Source organism: Pongo abelii, chromosome 3 (genome assembly GCF_028885655.2).
Source record: "Pongo abelii isolate AG06213 chromosome 3, NHGRI_mPonAbe1-v2.0_pri, whole genome shotgun sequence".
In the NCBI taxonomy this organism is placed as follows: Eukaryota; Metazoa; Chordata; class Mammalia; order Primates; family Hominidae; genus Pongo; species Pongo abelii.
In genome coordinates, this window is record NC_071988.2 from 24,884,144 (window position 1) to 24,901,067 (window position 16,924).

At 42.1% G+C, this 16,924-nt stretch overlaps 1 protein-coding gene across 1 annotated transcript in view; it reads right to left on the bottom strand.

The window, feature by feature from the left end:
• SEL1L3 (SEL1L family member 3) overlaps window positions 1-16,924 on the bottom strand; it is a 118,224-nt gene that overhangs the window by 27,219 nt on the left and 74,081 nt on the right. The window contains exons 12-17 of the mRNA XM_054553789.2: window positions 16,029-16,148; window positions 13,819-13,959; window positions 9,838-9,900; window positions 7,849-8,025; window positions 4,592-4,719; window positions 1,791-1,874 (exon numbers count right to left, since the gene is read on the bottom strand). Of these exons, the coding sequence (XP_054409764.2) occupies window positions 1,791-1,874; window positions 4,592-4,719; window positions 7,849-8,025; window positions 9,838-9,900; window positions 13,819-13,959; window positions 16,029-16,148 (713 nt within the window). The remainder of the gene's footprint in view (window positions 1-1,790; window positions 1,875-4,591; window positions 4,720-7,848; window positions 8,026-9,837; window positions 9,901-13,818; window positions 13,960-16,028; window positions 16,149-16,924) is intronic.

Consider the following 16,924-nt stretch of genomic DNA (forward strand, 5'->3'; position numbering starts at 1 on the left):
CACAGAAATCTTAATTCATCTAGGCCTTCACAGCAGCTTTTAAAATATGCTAAAGTGCTTTGTGATATTAAATGCAAAAGTAGGGCCCAGGCGCGGTGGCTCATGCCTGTAATCCCAACACTTTGGGAGGCCAAGGTGGGTGAATCACCTGAGGTCAGGAGTTCAAGACTAGCCTGGCCGACATGAAGAAACCCTCTTTTGAAATACAAAAATTATCTGGGCATGGTGGTGAGCACCTGTAATCCCAGCTACTCAGGAGACTGAGGCAGGAGAATTGCTTGAACCTGGGAGGCGGAGGCTGCAGTGAGCCAAGATCATGCCACTGCACCCCAGTCTGGGTGACAGAGTGAGACTTCGTCTCAAAAAAGCTTCAAAACAACAAAAGTAGTCAAGAAAGCTAAAGAACTAACAAAGACTCTATGAGAAAAACAGTGTCAGACATCATGGGGGCAGGGGTGGGTTGGGGAGGAGTGTTCACTGGAGTGCTCTTCCTTTGGGAAAACCCCAAAAAATAAACACTCTGATATCTGAATGTTTAGTTCATCCTAAGAAGTTTGTAGGGAGCAGAGGGTGGGAGGTTGGGAAAGCGAGAAGCAGAGAATGAATTAAAGTCAAATTTGGGAGTTTTATGAACTGAAGTTCACTTGAGAAACAAGATAAAGCATCACAAAAATTGTAAGGTACATTTACGATGGGGAAACAGTAACTTTCTGAAAAAAATCTCTTTTTGATTGTGCAAAGTGAGGGCACAGGTAATAAACTTTCACAGGATGGTGATAATAAAAATTTGCATTTGGTGCTTTCTTCATTGGCCTCATTTCTCCTACATTTTCTAATTTAAGATTCTTACTCATTGAGATGCTATCTGTTGGTTGCGTGTGCAGCCGTGGACTAAAAGGGAAAATGTCATTCTTTTGAACTTACACTTTAATTTTTAATTAAGGTTCAAATCAGAGTATGATCAATGCTGAGTCTCATCTAATGTCTTTGAGGCAGTGGACTGAGGACCTTTTTTTAGTTATTACGGAAATATCCACATCATTTAGGCAATAAACCAGCCAAGAAAATGTGACCCAAGTTAAAACAACGATGGAATGCTAGAACTGACAGAAAAAAATAAAAGAAAGAAGACTGGTCAAGTTAGGAGAGGGGTCCCTTATTTGTAAAATCTATGAGTAACAGCAAACAGGGAACATTTGTGGGTCCTCATACACCACGTTTCATCCCATAAAGAACAAGAGGAGATTTGCTAACTCTACCAGAAGGTTAGGAAGGAGGGCATCTGTTTGTTTGTGCCATTGGATACTGGACTTCCAACAATCCCAGGCTCCTAGTCATGGCAGATGCAGTAAAACAACTATGGAAGAGGTGGCCTGAACTTTAAACACTGATCTCTCTTTTCGCTAGGAACAAGGTAGAAATTCTGGACTTTCTGTGGCCTGGAAATAAAAAGCAGAGAGTCTCACCTAAGAACCCCTATCCTGTCTCCAGACTCTAAAACCAAAAGGGGCAAGCTTAAAGGAAAGAGAAATCAATGTATTTGTATATCTTTCTCAACTTGATGAGTGTGAACAATTCCCCTAGAGAACAAATTTTTGTGTATAATTAAACATGGAAATGCTATGTTTTCCAATCAACAGCCAATCAGTCCATGATACTCTGAATATCGTTACTGGGAGCTGTGATTTCTCTGCAAATTGCTTTCTCAGTTGCATTTTAAGACTCCATTTCATAAGACTATACTGACAGACAGGGAAAAAACTTTGCTCTAACGTGGATCCCAAGCTTACCATGAACCTTCCAGGTAGGCATTGAGGCCTTTGCGGATGACATGGCCCAAGTAGCCATTTTTCTCAGCTACATGTTTTGCCCATCTGAAAAAAAAAAGGGAAGAGAAAATACACAAACCGTGGCAAATTTAATAAAATGTTTTTCTTCATATGCTCTCAATAAATCCCACTTGGGGAATATTTTGCTAGTTAGAATTTTTATAGAGCAACAAACCAGAACCGAATGTTAAGAAGGTAAAGAAAATGCATTCTGAGAGCTTTTCATTTAGTGCCCTTTCTTATGAACGATTAGGAGTTGTCTTTTATGGAAACAAAGACATGTAAGACACATAATGAAATATATCCACCAATATGAAAAAACATAATCTCTACCAAGAGTTCTAGTAGTCTATTAAGTCATGTTTACTGACTTATTATTAGCTTTCCCTATTTTGCTTTGTTCCCTAATTTATTAGGGGTTTATTAGTAATGACCTAGTCTGTTATAATCTTTAGATTTATAACTACTAAAATAATAGTTTAAGAATGCATAACTAAAAAGCTAATAAAAGGGGAAACAGAATAATTTTTTAAAATACTTGATTAATACAAAGGAAGGGTAAGAAAGAAAAGAGATTAAAAAAAGGCACAAAAAACCCCCCACAGATGTGACAAATAGAAAATAAACAGGAAAATGGTATATTTAAAACCAAACATATCCATAATTACATTAAATGTAAATGGACAAAATACACCAATTAAAAATGAAAATTTAAAAATACAAAAAAATTTAAAATACAAAATTTTAAAAATTAAAACATACAAATACCCAATTATATGCTGCTTACAAGAGACATGCATTGACATTTAAGAATGAAGAAAATTTGAAAGAAAAAATTGAAAAAGATAAATCATACAAACTCTAACATTAAAATCAGGTATAACTATATGATCATCAGAAAAAATAGACTTTAAGGCAAGAACCATCAACAGAGATAAAGAGGACATTGTAAAATGACAAAGGGATCAACTACAAAGACAAAACAATTCTAAATCTATGTGATCCAATAACATACATTCAAGATATATAATGCAAAATTGACAGAACTAAAAGGAGAGGTAGATAAGTCCACAAATATAGTTGGAGATTTTAACATACTTCTTTCAGTAACTGAACTAACAAGCAGAAAAAGAAACATCAGAAAGGACGGGGAGGCTCTGAATAATATAATTAACAAACTTGATGTAACTGATGTATATGTAGATGTTGTATCCAACAAGTTCAGAAAGTACACTCTTTTCAAAAAGCCATAAAACATATACCAAAATTGACCATATACTAATCATAAAGCACACTTTGACAAATTTCAAAGGATTGGAGTCATTCAGAATATATTCTCTGATCACAGTGAAGTTAAGCTAGAAATCATTAACAAGAGGATAACAGAAAATCCACAAAACATGAATATTCATGCCAAATAAACTAAATAACAATGATAAAAAACTTCAAGTCAGTGTAAGTCAAGTTTATCACCAAGGTCAGGTCAGGTTGAATTTGAACCAAAATGTGTTATGAAGAACAATCTTTTGGAGAGCCAGGGTATCAGTGTGAGGGTGGCCTAAAACTGGGGTGGACAAACTTTTTCTGGAAAGAGCAAGACAGTAAATATCTTAAGCTTTGTGGGCCACATATAGTCTCTGTTGCATATCCTTCTTTATTTGTTTTATAACTCTTCAAGAATGTAAAAAGCATTCTTAGCTCTTGGAGCCATACAAAACAGGTACCAAGCTACATTTCATCTATGGGTCACGGTTTGACAACTCCTGTAAAACATTTTCAGATATGCAAGACCTCAAAAATGTGCCTCCCATTCACCATACCTCAGGAACCTACTATAGGATGTGCTCTACCAAAATTTAAGTGCAGACCAAGAAAGAGAAAGAAAGGGGTCTGACAAGAGAACCAAAAAAGACACAGATGGAGGGAAAGTAAATACCCATAATGATGACAGTTAATCTCAGCATGACAGCATTGTCCTGAACAAAGACTCCAGGATGGATGTCACCAAGAAGGTTAAATTAATATAATATTTAGATAGATCTGGACATACCGAGAGGAAATTCAGGCACCTGGAGGAGAATTTGGAGATCAAATACATAGAAAATGATAAGTATACAGAAAGCTTAGCAAATAAACAATAAAAAATAAGTAGCAATCCATAGAAAAGAAAAAGTTGTGCAAGAAAGGAAAAGTAATCAGAGTATACTACATGGCTCAGTTAGAAATAGCATTTACATGGTCATAATAATGAAAACCCTGATACTAATGTAACCAAAATGATATACTTATTGGGAAGATGAAAGATGGCAGGAAGTATGAATGAGCTGAGTAGTGGGAGGTGGCAGAGTCAAAGAAAACTACATCTTTATCCTTCACAGTGGGACATCATTAGACAATGCCCCGGATGAAAATACCAAGAAATAGTGGTATAAGCATGTTATTTAGAAATAGAGACAAATAAAAAATAAATAAAATAAAATAAATCTTTCAAAAAAGATTGAAAGTGATTCATTCTAGGGAGCAGAAAATAGAGTCTGGGGGTGGGATGAAGTGGGGTAGGCAAGGATTTCTTGTTTAGCCTTTCTTAAATTATTTTTAAATTTTTAATTAAAATTTTTAATTTTGTCTTGTCAAATTACATGGCTTTTAAAACTACGTGCATGTATAACTGGTAAAAATAAAAAACAACTTAAGAAATGCTCAGGCACAGTGAATATAGGATATGGCTTTCCCTTCAAATGCAATGTTTGACAGAGTCTTACACAACAGCTTTCTCAGGATCTCTAGGGAATGTCTCCAGGTTGCCTGTGATATAGTAGAGAGAACACCACAAGGTCCCTTCCATGTGTCCACCTTGCGCAGCCTTATGGAAATATTCACCAGCTAAAGTCTGTAATGAGAGATGAACAAACATCGAGTCATCCTAGCAGGGCTGGTTTCACCAGAGACAAGGTGGTGAGATGCTTTAAGCCTAATATGATTACAGGCTTATAACTTCTGATAGCTTTAAAACCAGGGCAAGCAACAATTCCAGGAAGACAGCCAATCACAGAAGCCAGCCTCTGAGATGTATGACCTTGCCTCATCTATTCTGTTGATTAAGTTTACCCAATAAATAAGACAACATGTAATTATGAATACCATTGCCATCTCATTTGATCCTCACATAACCCCCTGAAGGATAGATAGAAGACTATATCAGAAGTCACACCAGGTGAAAATCCAGGCGTTTGCTTTCCTAACCCTGCTTAATACCTTCCTTCAAACTCATGTGCAAAAACTGCATTTCCAGTAGGAAGGTGAGAATTAGAATGTGACAATAAGAAATCTTCACTCAGAGATGTCTTGGGAGGGTTAGCATACATTTGCTATGCATAAAAATATACAGCCTCTTATGTCATCAGAGACAGGTAGAGGGAAAAAATAAGACAAACATCTAGATGGGTATATTTCCACTGATTACTCTTACTTTTCTGAGGCAGTTGGCTATTGTTTTTTGAAAGCATGGGCGTTGAAGTTAAGCAGGCTTGGTTCAAATCCCAACTCTGCTCCTTACTAGCTGTGTGGACTTGGGCATGTTGGTTAATCTCTCCAAACCTAATTTCCTTCCACTAAAAAATGTGCCTTCAGATAGCACCTAGAGTGAAGGGTTGTTGCAAGGATTAAATGAGATAACACATTCTCAAGGTTTAGCACAGTGCTTCAAAAAGAATAATCTTCCAATTCTTCTCCTCCTACCCCCAAATCTGCTGCTGCCACAATCCTGTTCCTCCCAATAAATGCCACTTCCATTCTTCCAATGCAACAAATGCCAAACACCTTGGAGTCATCCCTGACTCTTCTCCACCTCTCACACCCCACATTCAATCCATCAGCAAATCCTGCTGCCTCAACCTTCCAAATACATGTAGAACCCAATTTCAGCCCCTCCACTGACACTGCCCTCTCTCACTTGGGTCCAATGAATGAACCCCCTGCTCCTGTCCATATCTCCAGTAGGCAGGATCCAGGAGGAACCTTTTAAAATACAGCCCATCATTGCCCCATTGAACATTGCCCAGTGGTTTCCCATTTCGCTCAGAGCAGAAACTGAGTCTCACACACTGGTCGGCTTCCTCCCTGGTCCTATCTCCCACCCTCTCCCTCTCTTCTGCTTTCCACTCCACTCTCCTAGCCTCCCTGCTGCTCCTCTAGCACACCGAGCCTGCTTCCTTCTCAGGGCCTTTGCACTGCCTGCTCCTTCCTTCTGGAATGTTCTCCCAGATATCTGTAAGATTCCTTTAGGAGTCTATACAATATCACCTTATGAGAGAGGCCTTCCCTGGTTCCCTGGTTTCCCTTATAAAATAGCATTTCCCAATCTCCATCCCTTCATCCTACATGTATATAAAATATATAAATAATATATAAATAAAAGATTATATACATAAGCTATATATAAATAAAATATATATATAAAATATACATACAAATAAAATATATATACATAATATATATATTTTATATACATATATTTTTGAGATGGAGTCTTGCTCTGTCGCTCAGGCTGGAGTACAGTGGCGCAATCTTAGCTAACTACAACCTCTGCCTCTGGGGTTCCAGTAATTCTCCTGCCTCAGCCTCTCGAGTGCCTGAGATTATAAGCATGCACCACCACACCTGGCTAATTTCTGTATTTTTAGTGATGAGGGTTTGTATTTTTAGAGATGGAGTTTTAAAATGTTGGCCAGGCTGGTCTTGAACTCCTGAGCTCAAGTGATCTGCCTGCCTCAGCCTCCCAAAGTGATGGGATTACAGGTGTGAACCACCACTCTCAGTCCTCCTGAACTTGTTTTAGTTCTCTGCATAGCACTGATCTTCACCTCCCCTCCTATCATATATTTATTTGTTTATTGTTTTTCCATCTGGTGGAATGAAAGCTTCATAAGAGCAGGGACTGTTTTGCCTGCTACTATGTCCTCGGTGTTCAGAAGGGTGCCTGGCACTGGGTGGGTGTTCACCACATTTTGTTAAATGTAGCAGAGCTCAGGACCAGGCACAGTGGCTCACACCTGGAATCCCAGCACTTTGGGTGGCCGAGGTGGGCGGATCACTTGAGGCCAGGAGTTCAAGACCAGCCTGGACAACATGGCAAAACTTCATCTCTACTAAAAATACAAAAATTAACCAGGCATGGTGGTGCATGCCTGTAATCCCAGCTACTCCGGAGGCTGAGGCATGAGAATCGTTTGAACCCAGGAGGTGGAGGCTGTAGTGAGCTGAGATTGTGCCACTGCACTCCAGCCTGGGTGACAGAGTGAGACTCTGTCTCAGAAAAAAAAAAAAAGTAATGTAGCTCAGGTTATTATTACCAACATCAATATTATTACTAATAGGGTGGGCTTCCACTGTGCACTAGGCCAGGTCCTTACTCCACTAAGTGTGTGACCCTATGTTACTTAACCTCGCAGAACCTCAGTCACTTGTCTGAAAAATGGGCATAACCAGAGTATTAATAGCTATTTCAGAGGAGAATTAGGATTACATAAGAGGGCACATGGTAGCGTGTTTTGCATGGTGCTTGGCACAGAGGAAATGCTGAATCAACACTAAAGATTGCCATTGTGTTTTCATTATTATTAAAACTGGTTTCATACCAGGCAATCCTATCTGGACTTAGTTCTCTTTGCTTCTAGCAAGATCAGTCTCTGCTCCATCTCATGATTATTCCTGTCCTGTGTCATCTCCCACTGTTCCCTCTAGCTCAAGCCTCCCTCCTCCATGAAGCCTTCCTGGCTGCTTTGGCCTTCACTGTTTCCCAGCTCCAGAGCTTTGGGTCATGCCATTTGCCACACACTTGGCACTTGGCTAGATGCCGCCCTTTCCTCTTCACTATCTTGTTTTCCTAAGAGACCCTCTGAGCTCCTCGAGGACAGGGACTGTGTCTGGGGTTGTGTCTGGGGTACACAGTGTACCTTCAACAATCGCTTCATGATCAAGGGACTGACCAGTTGCAGAGTGGGTCTCAAGTCCTACTCACTTGATTCCTTCCAGGAACTCCAGGGAAGATGCCATCCAAATGCAGGACTCCAAGATTGTATGATGCATCTGGGTTCCCCATTTCTTCTGCTTTTAACCAGTACTTTGCTGCTTTGGCATAATTTTTCTTGAATTTGTGGTAATACCATCCCAGGCCATTGACTGCCTGATGCAATCCCTGAATTTTGGAACAAGAAAGAAATTAGCTTTAGAAAAAATGAAATCTAAAGAGCTCTGGAAGCAATTATTGTGGAAGCATTCTGCCTAAGTCTGAACAAAACCTTCCCTTTCTCTTATTTTGGAGCAGATGGCATTAAAGAAAAGCTAAGTGCTAGAAAACACAAGCCTTCCTGACAGTCTTCCCAGGTGGGTTTCACCCGACTGCTGCTGGGATTCTGCCTTCCATCTCTGCAGCAATGTTAGCCCCCAAATCATTGTTCTGCTCCTGTGGGCTCTTATGCAACACGCTTGTCTACAAAAGGCCTCTGATTGCCCTGCCGCGTCAATAGTGCCCTTGAAATTCATGAACGCTCAACTGAGGCCTGAAACCTGCCCTGACTGGGATGGTTTCTAGGTGATCTGCCTGCCCATCTGTTGATTCCTCTGCCCCGAACACCAACACGCACTCTATGGGAAGCAGCAGCAACACCCTACTTGCACAGCACAGGTGCTCTCTCTTTGCATGGTACCCCCAGTTCTGACAGGGGGTTCAGGGTCTGGGAGGGGCAGAAGCAGAAGTGGACGGCAGTAAAGAATGAGAATCATATAACACTTTTCAGGCCATGACTATTTCAGATCAATAAAACTGTATTTCCTCATTACTTACCTAAGCTCTGTTAAAATTCATTAAGATGAAGCACACTAGACATCAATTCACCAATAGGATGGCTACAGAGATGCAAATTTCACAGCTTCCAAGAAACCCCCCCACGGCCCCATTTTAGGGTGCTCTGGAATCAATGACTTCCATGACTACCATTAAGCTACTTTTCTACTTCTGCCCTAGAGTTTCTGTTGGGGTCAGGAGCTGGGGTACATATCAGGGGGTTCCCTCTTCCTGGGTCATGTGTCCTCTTGACAACACACAGATAGAGGAACAATATTTTAGGTCTCTCATTCCATGCTCCAACTTCCTGCTGTATGCAACTTTGAACTCCTCAAGAGACAAGAATGAGGAAGAAAAATCAGCATGGTCATTTTAGGAGTCTTCATCGTTAAGGCAAATATTGGCAGCCTTGGGAGGCACATCCAGGTGCCAACGGGGCTATAAGGTGCTTTGTCAAGGTGTAGATTTACAGTAGTTTCTGCAAATCTATTTATCTGGACGTCGGTATGCATGCACATATGAGTATGCACATGTGGCTGTGCATGCATTGGGCATATGTGTGTATGTATATGTGTGCATGTGTGGGTGGGGGCCCCTAGAAAGCAACATTGTAACCTCCATTCTGTAGAGCTGTATAGGAACTAGCTGACTTGAAGATACCACTTAAATGTAAATAGTGACAAAAGCAAAATAATTCCCAAACCTAGCAATAAACTTAATAAATAGCCCTGTTATCAATGCACTGGAAACAAATGGGAAGTGGACACCATAGAGTTAACCTTCAAAGGAGTTAGGCTTCTGGTTTCCTGAATTCAATGGCATTTATACCCATCCAATTTCCAGGGGTCCTGCTGCTTGTTATCAGGGCAGCTCCTGATTATAATTTTAGCCTTCAAACAAAATCAACTCGAATGCTATTGACTGGAAGGTGAATTCAGCTTTTGAATTTTGCTGCCCCCATTGTGGCAAGTTTCTGTATGTATTGTAACTAAAAAGTGACTAACCACTGCAGTGGGGGTGCCGTGCTGGCGACCAACCGCTCACCACCCCATTTCTACCTTAGGGCTTTGTAGGAAGAGGCTGGCCATTTCCTCTTTTAGACATGCGAGAGCGTGTGGGTGTGTGTGGTGGAACTGTTTCCCTCTGACAATATGCATGTGTTACCTTGGAAGCTGCTTTCTTCATCAGCTCTAAGGCAAGCCGTCTGTTCTTTGTTACTCCTTGACCCTAAACATTGATAAACAGCGATGATTACAAAGAAAATACAACCAGACTGCACACATACAGACACATTGGTGTTGGATATAAAATACTTAAAAATAAAATCCTAACTTTCTTCATTTAAACCCAAGCTTAGGGATTTCTATAGGTAGTGCTGTTTCATCATCATCATCATTATTATTTCGCTTATATTTGTGGAGCAGAGGCAACAAACCTCAACTTCGCAGCTTAGCAGTAATCGCTGTGTCAGTTGCAACCCTGTCAATCCACAGGTACTACTGGGGGAAGCTATGAATCAGGTTAAATGAGTTTGGTCATCCTGGATGCTTTCCTCTTGGGATTACCTAATTTGCCAGCCAGATAAAGCACATTATCTGTGTTGGGCAGTCAAGAGTTACCAGGCTGTAACTTGCAGGCTTCATCAGCCTTGACTGGGATCTCCAGGGTGGAATATTGTTGCTTCAGAATCAGCTCAAGAACTGGCTCCACAGAAGATAGAAGGCAGCAGAATCGGTTGCCTCAGATGTAACTAACAGAAACTAACAAGGTTCTTCCAGATGAGATGGTTTGTCCACTACAGAGAGACATGCGTTTTGGGGTTCTTGTCATAAGAGAGAAACTCTGTGGAACACACTGAGATGTCTGGAGGACCACTGGGGAGATGGTGGGCTCAAGGGTAGAGTGGAAGGAGGTCCTTGAGTATCTCTTGACATAGATCTGAAAGCAAAGATGCCAGGCAAGGGATGGAGGTGACTGTAAACCACTGCTGCTTCCAAACTCAGAATTACTGATACCCCCAATCCCCATGTGCCACATGGGGTCCTCCTGGACTCAGACAACAGTTGACAGGATCGCCTGTGATTTGGATGTGAGAGGGTTTTGCAACAAACACACCTATAAACTCTATTTAAACGCTTAGCTCTATAGTAAATGGAAACAGCGCTGGTTACTGTTCCTGTGTTAATTAACGTTGGCCAAGCACTGTCTAAGTGCTTCATCGACCCTACCTGAGGTGCTGCTGTTATTCTCATCTGAGAAATGTGCTCTTAGTCACACATTGGGAAATGGGGGCAGAATTTGAATCCAGACAGGTGGACTCCAGAATCCAAGCTTGTAACCGCCATTCTCTATTTTCTTCTGCCTATTTCAGTTCATAACCTCCTTACAGGATCCAGGAACCATGCAGGATATGCTTGATTGTCTATCTTTCAGGACCCCAAATAAAGCTGTGAATCCAACTGAAGGTTAAATTACATATGCCAAGTTTCTACTCGACTTTAACTTGCTTATTTAATAAAACCAATGAACTGAAGCAAAGTGGAAGATGAAAATATTTTTCAGAATGGCACCACTGCTTCATTTAGTTAGGGAGGAAGAGGAGAGGGAAAAGGACATAGAAGGACACTTGGAGTAACTGGAGAGGGGAGGAGACAAGCTTTCTGGACTTCTGGAAAAGCATCAGAAAGACCAGAATCACAGAACGTTGGCGCCCGGTTGAAGTATAATAAGTTTATCTTCTCCAATTCTCTTTTGTTTTGAAGAAATAAAATGGGGGCCCAGAGTGGTTGACTTAGCCAAAGCCTCACAGTTGGAGCTGCAATGACAACCCACACACTCTAGAATAGGGATGTTTACACTATACCCGCTATTGAGTCAAAAGTGGGATGACTTTTCTTGCACAAAGACAATGTACTCTACATGAATCTGAGTAGTATTGGAAGTTGTTAAATGAGAGAAATGTGAAGCCTGGTACATCGTGAGTACTCAGTAACTATCCACTGAGTGAATGGATGGAGGACAGTTGCTGCTGTCGAAGTCAAAGCTTTATCCTCATGTGGCTGCAAGATAAGATGGACTCAACTACCTGGAATGAACCACAGCCACCATCTTGGTACCATCTTTGCATAAAGCCCGATGCCCCCACTCAGTCAAATCCACTTACTGTTCTTTGCATATGGAAAGCCCATTTTCAGCTTGGGGTTCTTTCACACAGAATACACTTGAGGAGATCTTCTAGCCACAGGTGGAAATCTTCCCTGAGATGCTAATAAAGGGCTTCCTTCCTCCCACCCAGAGAAAACTTAGCAAGAATGCAGAACCCCTGCTCTCTGCAAAAAAAGCCTTAAGATGTGAGAAAGCAAACCCAGAGAAGGCATTATGTCACTCCCAGAGTCATCTATTTCTGGATTTGCCTCTCCCTGTAGATTGTGAGATCTTGGTAGGCAGACATAATGTCCGATTTGTGCCTTTATCTTTGGACAACAATCGGCCTCCACTCTGGTGGACAGGTGCTGCTCCTCTGTGCTTATTGATCTAGGTCCTCTGCCTTCCTCTCTGTGTATGAGCTCCCTGAGGTCAGGGACGTGACTCATGAACCCATGTGCCCCTCCGTCTAGCCCAGAGCCTGGCATTGGTCAGCCCGGAATGGAATGGATGCTTATTGAACAAATACATGAATGCATTCGCATATGGCTCAGATTCAAAACATTTCTATGTTGATTTGACAACTGGAAAGAGAAGGTCTGGGACCTCAATTTGGAAACCACAACAACCAATAGGTTTTCAGGCTTTGATAGGGTAGGGAGGGTTAGAAATGTAGCCACAGTCATAGTTAATTACTGAGTGGCCACAGCTGTGTTCTGGAGCTGGGCCTGGCCTTGTTTGAAGATGCTTGTTTTTTGGGGGCAGCTGCTTTCTTTGGGTATGGACATAAGTCCAAGAATTTCCTTACCAAAGCCAAAGCTTTTTACTTTTCCAAGATTGATGAATTGATGTCTCTGTGTTTGGGGATGATGAACACAGACTGTGAAGCCAGACTTCCTAGATCCCAGTCCCAGGTCAGAAATGTACCAGTTGGGTGACCTTGGGCAAATTACAAAACCTTTCTGTGCCTTTGTCTCCATGTAAATGAACAGCAATCATAATACACCAAGGTACCAACCTCGTAAGTTGGTTGTGAGGATTTAATGCATTAATACATGCAAAGCAGGTAACAACCACTCAATTAGTGTGAACTATTACTAATTTTTTTTTTTTTCTGAGATGGAGTGTGGCTGTCTCGCCCAGGCTGGAGTGCAGTGGCACGATCTTGGCTCACTGCAATGTCTGCCTCCCAGGTTCAAGCAATTTTCCTGCCTCAGCCTCCTGAATAGCTGGGATTACAGGCACAGCCACCATGCCTGGCTAATTTCTGTATTTTTAATAGAGACGGGGTTTCACCATGTTGGCCGGGCTTATCTTGAACTCCTGACCTTAGGTGATCCACCCACCTTGGCCTCCCAAAGTGCTGGGATTACAGGTGTGAGCCACCGTGCCAAGCCATACTATTTTGTATAAAGAACATGGCATTTTACGGTCCCCAAAGTTCATTGGTCTTATTATCTCACTCAGTCTGTGGTCATTGCCACTGTCCCATGAGATGAGGTGACTCCAAGGAGATACCTGATAGTTGCAGAGGTGGGACTTTCATGCTTGTCTCCTAGGCTCTTCTCACCCCTCTCCTGTTGGCTTAAAACCAAGATCTTTATTTTCATCAGCAGGATTGTTGGGATCCAGCCCAATTACACACTATGTTTAAGCTGTAATTAAAAGAGAACTCTGCCTGGTGGCAAACTTGCAGTGCCTGTGGGGGCTGGCGGCTGAGCGCCAATCGATAAAATTTGGGTGTCTCCTCCAGAATGCTGTGGTTCTTGCGAAAGCACAGAGAATCCAGGTGCCAAACATAAGACTAATGATTAAAAATGAGAACAGGGAACTGCTTCTGACTCTGCCTTTTTAGCCAACATCCTTTTCCATCAAGAGTGACAGAAGCATATACTAAGTTTCTTCAGTTATCGACTCCCTGTTTGCCAGCCCGCCCACAGGAAACTGCTCAGGAGTCTGATAAGAATTGCACAATTTCAGCACGAATTCAGTGATTCTTACCTTGAATAGCACAATGGCATAGTCATAGATTAACGCAGGATCCTCCGTCTCCAGGGCGCCCTTGGCGTACCACTCAATTGCTGCTTCGGGATTCTTGGCCACACCTTGCTGCCCCCAGAACAGCATCTGGGCCAATCGTTGCTTAAAGATAATAGCAATTTAGAACAATGACTTTCCCTGTATAATGCTTAACACAAGATTTTGAAAGGTGGGAGAGCAAACCTATTTTACAATGTTTTAGATTGAGAACCAAGGATTAGATACACTTTATCTTCCAACTGGAGGCCAGAGCCCTGGATGTGGACTTATGTAAATACAAGCCCTTAATGCAAGCCAGAAATGGTTCGTGTGTGTGTATGTATGTGTGTGTGTGTGTGTGTGTGTGTGTGTGTGTGTGTATCTACTGTACCCAGGACCAGAGCTAGCTGGAACTTCGTTAATAATCAGAACTCCTCAAATGGCACTCTTTTGGGAGGTATTGCCCTTTCTTTTGGCCCAGAGATTGGCATGGAGGTCTCTGCACATCTGTATCATTAGGGCATCCTTCTATAGCACTGATCTCTTATCTTATCATTTGTCTACATGGCTGGCTCCACCATCAGACTGGAGGCTGGAAGCTCTTGGGAGGGAGGAACCTCAAGATGTTACTTATCTTTGCCCCTGTCTGTTGGTCCCCCAACCCAGCAGAGCTCAGTAGGTCTTAGAAGCTGCTCAACAAAGACTTAGTGAACAAAGGAAGAAAGAAGTGCCTATGGTTAGAAAAGTTAATGCAAGCTCTGGCAGAGTCATTCCCAGAGCTATACATTGGAATTCCTTCCTGTACTAGAAAGACTGCAGACCAGGGACAGATGCCCAGGAATGTGGCCAGAGCAACGTGTGTTAACATTCTAGTTCCACATGGGTCCCTTATTGTCCTTCCTTCTTTCTGCTTCTCCTCTCATCTCGTTCTCTTCCCTTTTCCTCCCCAATACTTATAACTTCCACCAAAGTATCTCCTGAAATGTGAGGAAGACCCCTATAGAGAGGAGGGAGACCTGTTACAGAAGAGCCTCTTGGGCCAGGTATGGTGGGCCTTAATTCCTGCACTTTGAGAGGCATAAGCAGGAGAATTGCTTGAGGCCAGGAGTTCAAGACCAATCTGGGAAACATAGCAAGACCCCATCTCTACACAAAAAATTAAAAATTAGCAGGGCATGGCATGGTGGCAGATGCCTGTAGTCCCAGCTACTCGGGAGGTTGAGGCTAGAGGATCACTTGAGCCCAGGACTTTGAAGCTGCAGTGCGCTACGATCATGCCGCTGCGCTTCAGCCTGCCCAACAGAGTGAGACCCTGAATCAAAAAAAAAAAAAAAAAAAAAAGCCCCTGTACTGTCTGCTTTGTCAATGCCTGTGACTCCTTTCTTTTTTCTTTCCCTTTCCCATCTCTGGGCATCAGCCTCCTTAGCAGCCCCAGAGGCTCTTCCCGACGCTGCTGCACTCACAGGGAGCACTAAGCCAAAGCTAAATCCTTCCTGTGGGAAGAAGGCTTCCTCCTGGTGCAATCAGCCTTCACAGGCTCCCACAACGGGCTCCTCTTCATAGCAAAATCAAAGCAGGGAAGCAGAGAGGGTGCTTCCCCAGCCGTCTGCCCTTTCTCGTACCTCTTAAAAGTCCATCCAAAGACAAGAGATGTTCAAGAGACAAGGTTGATCCTTTTGGTCCAACAAGCCATAAATGACTTTCTATTGTTCTCCTAGCTGAGTTCATGGTCTTCTGGACACCTGTCTAATTTCCCCTGCATCCCAGGGTGCACCTTGTTTTTCTATCTGATGGATGCATCAGTGCACCTGATGGTAGTCTTTAGGGCTGGTCGTAACTATTGTGGCTTTCCGTCCTTCTGGGTGAGTCACAGAACTTGAAGTCAAGAGAGGCCACATGATTTGCATTGGCCAGTGAAATATCCCACTTGTGGGCAGAAGCATTAGCCAGCTGGTAAAGCGCTATGGCCATGGCCTGACTGTGATGGTTTTGGAAACCTCTGTCAGCTTGGACTCTTAAGGGATTGTGACAACTATGGCCTGCCCCTGACAACCCCTATTGGATAGGTAGTGTGAGTAAGAAATAAACTGGCATTGTTTTAAGCCACTGAGGTTTCAGATTTTTCATTACCACAGTATAACCCAGTCTATCATGGCTGATAAAATCCCCAAGACAGTAGCTTGTATTTTTACCTGAGCTGCTGCATTGCCTCGGGTAGCTTCATGCTTCAACCACATAAAGACATCTCCGTCTTCTTTGGTTTGTACCTTGAGTATTTCATCATCTTTTAGTCTAATTGTTTCAACATATGCCTGAGAAGGAAGGAGGGAAGGAAGGAAGGAAGGAAGGAAGGGAGGGAGGGAGGGAGGGAGAGAAGGAGGGAGGGAGGGAAGGAAGGAAGAAAAGAAGGAAGGAGGGAGGGAAAGAAGGAAGGAAGGAAGGAGGGAAGGAAGGAAGGAAGGAAGGAAGGAAATATCCAAATGATATAAGCATGCAAAAGACATGACATTATTCTTAAACCAGCAATTGCTCAAGAAAAACTATATGAATAATTGAAATATGAGGTGTGCCTATAATGACATAAGGTCAAATTCTTTTTATAGGAATGTATCACATCTTTTATATCTAAATGGTTGTTTGTTCCTATCAAAGTATTTGCCTTGGGAAGCCGAAGTTATTTCCACATCTACTTCTATTGCTCAGGCTTGTTTGGAAGTCCACTTCGTGCCACTGATTTCAGAGCCAGATTATACATGTGCAACATCAAAAAGGCAAATCAATATTTTCTAAGTATAACCTTATTTTTGATTCTAACGTATTACTATTCTGCATGACTAACCTCTTTTATTTCGCAGGTTCTGCTTCAAATATCTTTTGGCTATTTCCAAAAATTAAATCTACCCTGAAAAGAAGAGGGCATGTTAACTCTGAGGATGCAAGAAAGAATGTGCTAGAGGCTTTAAAGAAGAACCCAAAGGCAAAGTTCACAAAATGTTTAGAATTTGCACACAGCCTCCCAGGTATCTGACTCCTTTGAAGAAGATAAAATTAATTTTGATGTATAAACTTTCACTGTTTATTAAAAATC